At 39.5% G+C, this 12,881-nt stretch overlaps 1 protein-coding gene across 7 annotated transcripts in view; it reads left to right on the top strand.

Annotated features, from left to right (window-relative positions):
* Positions 1-12,881, top strand: part of mtgo (miles to go) — a 520,265-nt gene that overhangs the window by 130,596 nt on the left and 376,788 nt on the right. For all 7 annotated transcript variants that reach the window (XM_067122008.1, XM_067122025.1, XM_067121992.1 and 4 more), the window contains exon 2: positions 8,000-9,054. In XM_067122008.1, coding sequence (XP_066978109.1) covers positions 8,016-9,054 — 1,039 coding nt within the window. In that variant the 5' untranslated portion in view covers positions 8,000-8,015. The remainder of the gene's footprint in view (positions 1-7,999; positions 9,055-12,881) is intronic.

Genomic DNA, 12,881 nt, shown 5'->3' on the forward strand with positions numbered 1-12,881 from the left:
CGCCCTGGACCCCGTTTTGGTAGGGGAGCGGATGTGTCTGCAGGGAGGTACTGAGGGGGAACTCTGGGGCACCTGCCTGCCTCCTCGTGTACTTCGCTGTCCAACAGGATGGTGACCCCGTCTTCACGGCGCAGGAGTGTAAGGTGGGTGGGCTGTAGGTGGTGGTTCTGTCGGTGAAGGTCTTATGGCAGGGTGCGAACTTCTGTGCGAATTCCCTCAACCTCGGGAGGGGGTGTCGACGCCGTTGGCCGATGGCGGGAAGAATTCTACAGGAACAGCCAGTGTCTCCCCGTAGACTTTCTTTCTAAGCAGGGGAGGCGTCGCTATTTGCTTTCGGTGCAGTGCGGAGACCCAGCAGGACCCAGGGCAGCTGTTCCTTCCACCTCTTGTCAGTGCAACATGCCATGAGAGCTGCCTTAAGAGAGCGGTGCTCCCTCTCGACCATGCCGTTTGCTGCGGGTTAGTAGGCTGTTGTGCTGTGTAGTGTTGTATCCATCAGGCATGTCAAGGAGACCCAGAGCTCTGACAAGAAGGCTGGGCCCCTGTCTGTAGTGATGCTGTCTGGCACTCCAAAACGGCTGATCCAACAGGAGAGGAGGGCCTCTACACGTGATGCTGTTGATGCCTCCTCCATGGGGGTTGCCTCGGGCCACCAGGTGGAGTGGTCTATGATCGTCAGGAGGTATCTGGCTCCTCCCGACTGTGGAAGAGGCCTGACGATGTCAATGTGGATGTGGCCAAAGTGAGGACGATGCTGGGGGAAGTTTTCGACCCCGGATTCTGTGTGCTGGGATGTTTTGCTCACCTGGCATGGGATGCAGCTCCTTGCCCACTGTTGGACGTCCTTGTTGATGCCATGCCAGACAAACTTATCAGTCATGAGGCGCACCGTTGTGCGCCCTGATGGATGGGAGAGACCGTGGACTATGTCGAATGCCTGCTTCCTCTTCAAGGCAGGTACTAGGGCGTGGGGGCGGCCTGTGCTGGTGTCGCAGAGGAGAGTTGTGTTCGAGTTTCCTAAGGGCATGTCTACCCACTTAAGAGCCATCACTACCGTTCTGTAGTCTGCCGTCCCTGGGTCTGCTGCTTGTTCTTTTGCCAGGTCATTGTAGTCGATGCCGAGGTGAAGGAAATTTATTTCTTCTCTCGACAGGGTGTCGGCTACTGGGCTCTTCCTGCCAGGGACATAGTTGATGGTGCACCGGAATTTGGAGATGGTGGTCAGGGGTTGCTGTTGCCTTGCAAATGCGTGCACCAAGGGTTTGTGATCTGTTAGGATCATGGATTCAGTTCCCTCCAGCAGGTACTTGAAGTGTCCCATGGCCTGGTAGATAGCCAGCAGCTCCCTGTTGAAGGTGCTGTAGCGGGTCTCTGCTGACGAAAACTTGTGGCTGAAGAAGGCCAAGGGTTGGGGGGTGCTGTTATGGTGACATCGGATTTGATAGCATCATCTGAGATGCTCGCCACTCGAAAGTGCACGTCTGCATGCAGAACCATGATGCCATGTTCTGCCGTGAAAATGGAGGAAGTTTGACAACGTCTGGCTTTGTTGGTGAGAAGGGCATACAGACGATGCTTGCAGCTTCGCATTGAAGTTCAGCTTCCGACATCTTTATTACTCACACACCAAAGCGCGGGAAAATATGCCATATTGAGTCCATTAATGGTGCTGATTGTTCGAGTGGTCGAACGAAGTGCCAAAGCATGCCCTTTTTGGGCACGTCGTATTTAGTCTGTTAATGGCACGGTTTCCACCAGGGAGGGAGCTATCATAGGCCTAAACTTTGATGCTGCAATTAGTCCACTAAAGGCTCTCTGATGGTAGACTGCGGCTGTTTTTAGTCCGTTAATGGCTGGGCCTAAACCGCACTACCTGTCACTCCAGGGTCACCAGTGTGAGGTTCAAGAAATGTAGAAGTGAAAGACTGATTCTTTATTATCCTGGAGAGGTGTTTATAATGCGGAAAGAGGACGGGAAGGTAGTGGGCGACCTGAGACCCCCGCTGCGTCCATACAGAAATTGTGTTTGTTAACAGGCATAAGAAGACATATATAATGCGTTGCAGAACATGTAAAAGGCAGATATATATATCAGCAGAAAGGTTGTACAATGATGCATACAATGAGATACATGAAGAATCTGAAATGATAACAATTAACATGTATGATGTGATTAATGTACATATGAGGAGCGAAACACAAGAATGGAGAGGTGATTTGATGCCCTTACAACAGACCAAATGTTTCTGTGACAGGGTTACCCCCTCATTACAAAACTACTCGTGCCAAAATTCAACATTTTTTTTGGTGTTCATCTTAAGCCAAATGTATTTTAATCATACCCTGATAACAACATGCAAATTCTTAAGTACGCTATGATATTACCATCATTATATCTAAGTGCTAAATAAAAAAAAAATTTGTAGTTACTGGCACAACTTTGGAGATCAAGAACTAATTCATCACCATCCCCACGTGCGTATTAGTAGACCAGATGCTTCTGTGGCAAATCTAACCCCTCATTAAAAAATTGCTCTTAATGAAATTACGCATTTTTTTCAGTGTTCTTCTTAAGCCAAACATATCTTAATTATACGTCGGCAATAAAATACAAGTCCTTAAGTACCTTGAGGTATTGCCATCATCACATCTAGAACGACTTTCCTTCAGTTTGTTGTGCAGTGAATTTCACATAATAGATGAAAGGTCCGTCTACGATTGAAAGGGAGGGGGTCCTTCTTTCCCCCCCCAACACACACAAATGCACAAACACCTGAGTATATATCATAGAAGTATAAGATTTTTTATTTAATGTCTTTGTTCAGTGATGTCGTTTATTCTTTTCTAATAGGGAAACGTAACTTCCCCTCACCCTCCCCCTTCCCTCTTCCCTTCTTTTCCCCCTCCCTGCCCCCCTCTCCATTCCTCCTCCTTCCCCTCTCCTCCCATTCACCCTTCCATCCCCTCCCTTTCCCCATTCCCCCTCCTTCTTCCCTCTTTCCTCTCCCTCCCGCTCCCCAATCCCTCTTCCTCCCACTACCCATAGACTGTTATCTAGAGTTTTAACAGGCCTACCTGTAGGCTGTCATTCAGAGTTTTTCCGGACAGTGCTGGTTGGTCAGCTAGTATGTATATATATATATATATATATATATATATATATATATATATATATATATATATATATATATATATATGTATGTATGTATGTATGTATATATGTATATATACATATATATATATATATATATTATATATATTATATATATATATATATATATATATATATATATATATATATATATATATATATATATATATATATAAAAGTGAATGTTTGTATATTTGTTTGTCCACTATAGAAATCCGAACTGCTTGACAGACCCGGACAAAATTTTGCACACAAGTTAAGTATACCTTAGTTTTACCAGACAAAGCAAATGAAATTTTCATTTTTACGTCACCTTTTCGAAACTTCAGTGCTTTCAGGGTTAATTGTCATTTTTCTCCCGACTCTCCACCTCAGACATATGATTTCATTAAACGCCTCCTACTGCAAACCATGTAATCAGTTTAGTACAGCCAAAAAATTAAACAGATGTGTTTGACTGTATTAGAATTACTTTCATTCGGTCGTAAAGCAATGTAATTCAAAATATAACTTTTACCACCACACCAGTCAGACCGCACAATCCTCGCCACGAGTAGTAACAGACCAAATACTTCCGTGACAGACTTACCACGCATTAAAAAATTATTCGAGCCGAAATTACCACATTTTTTTCAGTGTTTATTTTAGGCCAAACGTATTTTAATTATACTTTGTCAATAAAATACAAATTCTTAAGTATCCTGTGGTATTACCACCACCTTATCTAAGTACTTAATCCACAAAAAGCTTTGTTGTTACGGTCACAACTTTGGAGATCAAGAACTAATTCATCGCCGAGACCAAGGTCTATAGACCTTGGCCGAGACGAAACAAATCCATCACCATCCGCGCATGCGTATTAGCAGACTAAATGCCTCTGTGACAAAACTACACCCACATAAAAAAATTACTTGCGACGAAATTACCACATTTTTTTCAATGTTCATCTTAAGCCAAACGTGTCTTAATTACAATACCTTTCCAATAAAATACAAATTCTTAAGTACCTTGAGGTATTACCGTCATCATATCTAAGTACTTAATCCACTAAAAAATCATCATATATCAACAATTTCTATATTAGACCATTCAGACTTGGGCCTACACTTTCCCTCAGAAACGCCAAAGGAAACTGAAACACGTTCCTTAACACTCAGAGGAAACCAAAAACAGTCGCAGCTCTTTTTACAGTGTTTAAAATTACCATCATGATAATATAATTTATTATTTATACAGCCAACAGACACTGTATCTTAATAACTTATGGATATTCCGAAACTTCTTGTCAAGCTGACAACCTACAATCTTGGTTTTATGTGATAATGATTGAATACCAGTCTTGAAAACGAAGTGATAATTAGGCGACTGAACAGTCCGTGGTTCACTGAAGTTGTGCCCATGTCCAAATGACACTTGGTCCCTGTAGAAGTAGTGTCATGTCTTTCATCAATTGTGGTTGTTTTTTTGTTATTGCTGTGAAATCATTCTGAAGAGAGAGACAGACAGACAGACAGAGAGGAGGGCTAACGTTAGTACAGGTTTTTGATGACGGTAAGACAGTTCCTGTTAATTTTTGCATTAAAATATGACTTGATAAGGTCACTGATGTGGCAGTCTTTTGTTCGTGGAGGGTATATATAATTTGTCAAAGGGTCCCCTATATAGTCTCTACATCGATTCATACATTATTCATTCCCATGGGTGAATTTCTTCACACACCAACCTTTCGGTATACATGAATTTCTGTTCGTTTTGGAAGTCTGTATGACACTCACCTTTTCCCCGAGTATAGAGTCTTCTTTAATGAATTCTAGACAGAATTATTAATCACGGGAAAGAAAATCATTTTCAGTGACAGTACTCTTTCTTTAAATGACAAAACAATTCAGAGGAGATGCAGGAAAATTTTCTGAGTTCTTCAGAGTTTTCCAGGGAAGCATCTGGTTGTCAACTTGTATATATATATTTTATTTATATATATATATATATATATATATATATATATATATATATATATATATATATATATATATATATATATATATGTGTGTGTGGTATTCAAGACCATGCAGCCAAAGAACACTTATGGTATTTTCAGATAGTGCATGCGATTTTGTGTAATTGCATTTTACTCCAAACACAATTTGGGCATCATGATAAAAATATGTACTTTGTCATAAAAACATGATGGGCAATGCAATGGAACTCAGAAGAGATTATGTCTGACAATGCCATTCTTTAGTGTCATTCCTCGAATTTGTAGTGTGTATTGCTTTTAAGATACCCAAACTTGCATATATATATATATATATATATATATATATATATATATATATATATATATATATATATATATATATATATATATATATATATATATATATATATATACATACTGTATACTTTATATATATATATGTATATATTTAAGCTAATCCCACAGGAAATGACAGGCAGAAGTTCAGTACCAAGCGCTTTCACGTTTATTAATGCATCGTCTGGCCACAAATGAGACACAGATACAAAGAAGGTTACAAAGTAAACAAAAAGAACAAGAATACCAGATGGTCAGTTGTCAAAGGATAATAAACAGAAAGATAATCTAGGATAATCCAGGATCGAGCTGTCACAAACTGGAACCATAGACCAAACAACAAGAGATTCGAAAGTTTAGGCTCACAAAATCCAAAAACATGTATAACCTTGAATACCAGATGGTTAATTGCCAGGGGGTAAATAACAAAAGGGTAACCCACGGCAAATCCGGGATCACACAGTCACAAACTAAATTCATATATATACTTAACCATAAGAGAAACGGAATCTTACCCATTCACATTGCAGAAACATGTATAAAAATGAATATTAGTTTTGCATATATTTATCAACAACTTTTTTAATTATGAAGGCATCAAGTTTAAACAAACCAAGACTTGAATTTAGAACACTTTCATTATTTGACTTGATAAAACAAGATTCGATGATATTCCTTTTAACTGTGTCATTGCACGGGACTAAAGATCTTGCTTTACTCTAGTTAATAGGATTATCTAAATCTCTCATATGTACGAATAATGCATTCGATATTTGGCCAGTTCTCACAGAATATTGGTGTTGATTGATTCGTTGTGAAAGTGATTTTTCAGTTTGTCCATAATATATTTTATCACACTTTTAACAAGGAATTTCATAGATGCAGCCAGAAACATCTTTAGGAGAATTTTTTTTATTACTAAACTCTTAACATTAAAATTACTTAAAACAACATTTATGTTGAAAAGCTTTAAAATTTTAGGAATTTGTAAAAACCTTTCATCATACGGTAATTTGAGAATATTATGCTTGCTGAATTCAAGTTTGTTATTAGCTAAATACAATGTTTTCCTTTCTCTTTTCCGTGCTACATCTACAAAGATCCTTGAGTATTTAAGTTTCAAAGCAGTATCATAAATAGTTTTGATCTCAGCATCAATGAACTGCGGGCAACAAACACGTAAAGCCCTTAAGAACATTCCAGAAAAGACAGAGAATTTAACATTTTGATGGTGATTATCCTGGATTATCTTTCTGTTTATTATCCTTTGACAACTGACCATCTGGTATTCTTGTTCTTTTTGTTTACTTTGTAACCTTCTTTGTATCTGTGTCTCATTTGTTCCCAGACGATGCGTTAATAAACGTGAAAGCGCTTCGTACTGAACTTCTGCCTGTCATTTTCCTGTGGGATTCGCTTATACACTGAAGTCACGTGCATCTACTGCGATTTTTTAAACATGTGTATATATATATATATATATAGATAGATAGATAGATAGATAGATAGATAGATAGATAGATAGATAGATAGATATAATTTTACCCCCTTATTCAAGCATGCATTTTTTATACATGTAAACATAAAGCTACAAATGCATCGCTTCATATCGAATTCACTGTGCCTCAGAAATAACTTATATCGAGGGGAATTTATAATGAATATGAGCATCACCCCTAACCGAATGGGCAAGTCGACTCTCTATCATTGTATTTAAACCATAATAGTTCCAGGTTCGAATCCTAGTCATTTAATTATTTCCATGGTTTAGTGAATTGCACAACATGATTTTATAGGTGTATATATATATATATATATATATATATATATATATATATATATATATATATATATATATATATATATATAGAGAGAGAGAGAGAGAGAGAGAGAGAGAGAGAGAGAGAGAGAGAGAGAGAGAGAGATACTATATGAATTTTTGTCATATACACCGTGACATTTTTTACATTTGCAAACATAAAGCTACAAATGTTTAATTTCAGATTCACTTACCTCGGAATAACATACACACACCGAAGGGGAATTTATAAGTGATAAGCAATTTGTCACCAGGGAGACTCAAACTCCCGAATGGTTGGGAAGCGACCATTCAGGAGTTAGAATCTCCGGTAACAAATCACTTATCACTTATAAATTCTCCTCAGGTGAATGTATGTATGTTATTCCGAGGTTGAGTGAATTTCATATTAAACGATATGTGTAGTGTAATTTTTAATATATATATATATATATATATATATATATATATATATATATATATATGTATGTGTGTGTGTGTGTGTGTGTGTGTGTGTGTGTGCGTGCGTGCGTGCGTGCGTGTGTGTGTGTGTGTGTGTGTGTGTGTGTGTGTGTGTGTATTCATTCCATATTTTTCTTTTGAATCATTCCATATTTTCTTTTGAATGGCATATATATAATTTAATTTGGGATGCGTTGTTGTGGCATTATCATTTCTTTGGCTTATATGTAGTTGTGGATGTTGCTAACATCTAGTTCTTTCCTCATTCTTTCAGGCGCGGGCGAGGTGGGATGGTGAAGGTGAGGGAGGGGGAGGAGAGCCTCCCCACTCCTACTCCCACAGTCACCCTCACCCCCACGACGCCGCTATCTGAGCCCATCGCAGAGCCTATTAGCCCGTTGCCTCTTGCCCCGACGGCATCGATGGGCGTCCCTCCATCGCCCGCTTCGTCGCTGTCGGCCTCCGGGCCCGTGTCCCCTGCGTCCTCCGTCAATTCGGCGGGTGATGAGCCTCATCACGCCTACCACAGGCCCTATCACCACCACAGCTACTACAACTACTACGGTTACCACCCCTGGGGGCGTGGCGGATCCACGGCTGGCCGTCGTCATTCTCCGCACCATCATCACCATCACCACCATTATCACCACTACCAGAATGGCTCCTCCTCCGGACATACTTCGCATTACTTCGGTCACCACCACCATCAGAATGGCTCCTCCACAGGTGGTGGTGGAGGTGGAGGCAATGGTGGTGGCGGCAGTGGCAATGGTGGTGGCTCTTCGCACCATGGCAGCAGCCACCATTACTCTCAAAACAACGGAAGGAACCATTACCACCATCAGCACGACGGTTATTACAATCACAAAGGAAATTACCAAAACTGCTACCAGGGCTACCAGGGCGGCTATCACGGAGGCTACTCGGGCAAAGGAAGACACAAGTATTCCAGCAGAGGAGGGGGAGAAGACCCTTGGACAAGCTGTCTCAGCATGGGCGGGGGCGGGGGCGGCGTGAGAGGCCGAGGTGGAGGAGGACGTTACAAGGCTATATCGCCGTCTCGCTCCAGAGGCAATTCTCCTCGTTCGAGGAGCTCGCAGAATTTCTCCACTTCGGTGCCGTCGCTTGATGACAGTCTTGGCTCGATTACGGTGGAGATGGGCGGGTCAGGGGGCCTAGTGGGTGCTGGGGCGACTCTTGTTGGAGGTCTGGAGGAAGGTCTTACTATGGCGTCCGTGGAAGAAGGGCAGCACGTCGTCCATCTGCACATCAATCCTGGGACTACCGTCAACTTCACAACGGAAGATGGACACGTCCAAAGGATTTCAGGTTAGTTCCTCCGAAAACCTACTCCTCCTTCTATTCTCATCTCACATTTGGATGCGTCATAGGTCCTTATGTTTCCTTATGAAGCTTTTTTTTTTTTTGTTACAGACCCGTAAAGTGAACACTTTAAAATTTTGTGTATATAATTTGTGGGAATTATGTGAAATAGTGATTCTCTCTCTCTCTCTCTCTCTCTCTCTCTCTCTCTCTCTCTCTCATAGTGTGAAGTTAGTAGTTGTTCTTTTTGCGGTCATTGATGTCACTATTCTAATATATTCTGAACCTATTCTTGTCAGACTGATGATAATAGTGTCTGTAACTTGTAGTTGGGTTACATTTGATGATATATAAGTTTTCGAAGAAAAAGTAATTACTTATCAACGGCTATAGACTGCAGAAATCTAGCTGCTTGCTGTTTTTTTTCGCAAAACTGTCATAATATGGATGAAAAGTCCTTACATAAAAGATAATAATATTAGAGTTTGAAATGATTTTAATAAAGTTGATGATTAACTGCATCAGCTAAATAATAAAATCTACATGTAATATGCTGTTGAATTACAGTATTCATTCAAATCAGAAAGCACTTTGTTGTCTGTGCCATCCAGTTTCAGTAAAAGCCCTTCACCCAGCCTTTCTGCAAATACAGTACACAGCTGACCCATCATTTCGCACCTATTAAACGTCCACCCCACTTTCTTCTTAAGCATCTACTGTATGTCTAACTCATGCGAGGGTTATTGCAAATTTGGTTTCATAGGCAATTCATTCACTCGAACCTCGGTAACAGTTATTCAGGGATTTAACCAGTTTTTCCAACTTTCGCCTCACAACACTCTTTCTCACTTTATTTTGAAACTCTGACTACATTCATCTGTACCATTACCTCCCTAAACCTCAAGCTCTGAGTCCATCGCAGTTTTTCCCGTGAGTTTTAGTAACATTCATCCCTAACCAATGCTGTATTCACTTGAGAAAATGGCCGCTATAACAACTCACAGAAAAAACTGTCACAGGTCCCTGACCACACAAAATCTTGAAGTAGAAAATGCAGAACATGTCTTGTCTTCGATACCGCTCTCTTGAGGGACATTTACACGGTCAAACGGTTTGTCCAACCCGGTTTGCCGAAGTTATTTGTCAATAGGTTTGAAGAGGTGTCTTACGGTCAAACCCAAATTACATCCAACCTCAGTGTGAGTCGTACTTCTTAGGTGAGAAGCAAAGATGGCTCTGGATCACGACGCTGTCATCGCTATTGGTTTAGCGGTGGCACTAAGGAAAAATATAAAACAAAAAAAAATCCAAGTGGAGAAAAGTTTGGTTGTTAAAATGAGAAATTTCACATGCAAACTTGCTTGTTGATTTCAACATAAAGCTGTATGTTCTTTGTATTTAAGGATAAATTACAATAAAACTTCCCTCTCAGTCCTCTTTACTTTAGTTACTCAGTATCCATGCTTAAGACGGGAAATATAGACGGTATATTCAAGTTAGTATCTGCATAGCTACTAAAGTTTGGTGTTTGTCGATCGTTCACACGAGCAAAGTGTATGTGGATAACTTAAGCCCCGCCCACAAAAGTCAGGCCGAGCTGGACTTCCTTCAAACCATTTGTCAACGGCGTTTGCCAACCAAATACCCAATTCTCACAGTCAAATTTCACTTCAAACACGTGTTGGGCAAACCGCATAAATGTCCTTTTTGACACACAAGAGTCAATCACTCACTGTATGCGTCTAATTACAGAGTACCCCCAGTCCCTAACCTTCTAATGTGTACTTTTTTTTTTCTTAATTATCATGTGCTATAAGTTTTTTGGTGAAACTCACTCTTGGCACATTGAAATTCATTTAATTTGTCGTCCATATATATATATATATATATATATATATATATATATATATATATATATATATATATATATATATATACTTGTATATATGTTATATATATATATATATATATATATATATATATATATATATATATATATATATATATATATATACTCTGTATATGTTATATATATATATATATATATATATATATATATATATACTCTGTATATGTTATATATATATATATATATATATATATATATATATATATATATATATATATATATATATATATATATATATATATATGATGGGTGCGTATGTCTCCCAAATAAGGTGACTCCTGGAGATGAGAAATCTCTAGTGGCACAAAGAATGAGGTGGCAAGCCTGCTGACCCCTTTCTGCTGCAAGTAATCAGAATATTGCCCAGCCCTGACTTTACCTCATTCCTGGGAGATAATCGATCCCTTTACGTTGTTTTGGTCATTGTCATTTATCATTCATGATTGAAAATTTAGTGATAGCTTTGACCCCAAACCCCCATTTTTTTTTTTTTACTACTCTTGTCGTCAGGGTTTACATATTTTTCTTCCATCAGTATATTATGACGAAACAATGAGCTGTACAGATACTCTCTCTCTCTCTCTCTCTCTCTCTCTCTCTCTCTCTCTCTCTCTCTCTCTCTCTCTCTCTCAACGATAATGGCGTATTTAACTAGCACATCGTATTTTTAAAAGAAAATATTTGTCCAGATTCCTTAAAACTAGTCCGTCGCTATCGCTTCATATCTATTCTCTAATGATGATGGACCTGAAAGGTAATCATTTCTCTCTCTCTCTCTCTCTCTCTCTCTCTCTCTCTCTCTCTCTCTCTCTCTCTCTCCACACACACACATTTGGTTATCGAATACTAACGCATAATAGCTCGTATAATAAACATAAAGTGATTTTTGCACAATAGCCTACGTTTCTAAATATCTTCCAAAAGTGCGTCTTTGTGAACTTTCGTAAATGGGGGACTTACATCGCGTTAAATATTTGTGCTAATCAATTGTTGATATTTGTATTTCATCGGATCTCTCTCTCTCTCTCTCTCTCTCTCTCTCTCTCTCTCTCTCTCTCTCTCTCTCTCTCCCTTCCCAGAATGTGTGAGTTTAGGGAGCCGATCAATAACTGAAGAAACCTAATTGCCTCTTGCACTGATTTATGATTCTGTTCATGTCCAGTAGGCCACTTACATGTGAGCAATAACATTTTCTTGGCTAAATACGCATTTAGGCACGCAATGGTAAAGTGATGCTTTTCTGATGATGAATGCACGAAGCATTAATAGAGTTCGTTCTGTATTAGATTTCTATGACATTGAGACGTTGCTAGAGAGTGAAATCTTAACCAGTAACTGAATGTTTTTCCAAAAAGGTTTCTAAGACAAAATTGACATGGAGGGAGATGAGTCCTGCGTAGATCGATAGTGGCAAATGTCATGTGTGGTTCAGATGACTGATTGATGACTTGTTTTTATTACTCATTGGTCATGGCACGCAAAATTTGTGTAGTCTTATTCACACGAGAGAAAATGCTTACTGCTTTGAAGACGCTAGCTATTTACAGAGAGAGAGAGAGAGAGAGAGAGAGAGAGAGAGAGAGAGAGAGAGAGAGAGAGAGAGAGAGAGAGAGAGAGCGAGCCTATACCTGTTAAGTCTAATGAGTCCCCAGAACGTTGTTTTTTTCCGTTATGACTTATCTGTGTTAGGTAAAAAGGAATTCGAGTGCTGCTGTCATTTCACGCAGGTTTTTCTTGTTGTTGACGTTATCTGGACGTCCTTCTTGGACGTCTCGTTTCTCTTCGCGGTAGGCTAATGCATTAGGTAATGGTTTGTGTTTGTTTATTTGTTTATTTCGTAGAACTATTCATGACTATATTTTTTCATTTGAGATGAGACCTAGCTCATTGACAAGTTGTGGTATGGCATTTTTTAACTGGCCAC

This window comes from Macrobrachium rosenbergii, chromosome 2 (assembly GCF_040412425.1).
Source record: "Macrobrachium rosenbergii isolate ZJJX-2024 chromosome 2, ASM4041242v1, whole genome shotgun sequence".
NCBI lineage: Eukaryota > Metazoa > Arthropoda > Malacostraca > Decapoda > Palaemonidae > Macrobrachium > Macrobrachium rosenbergii.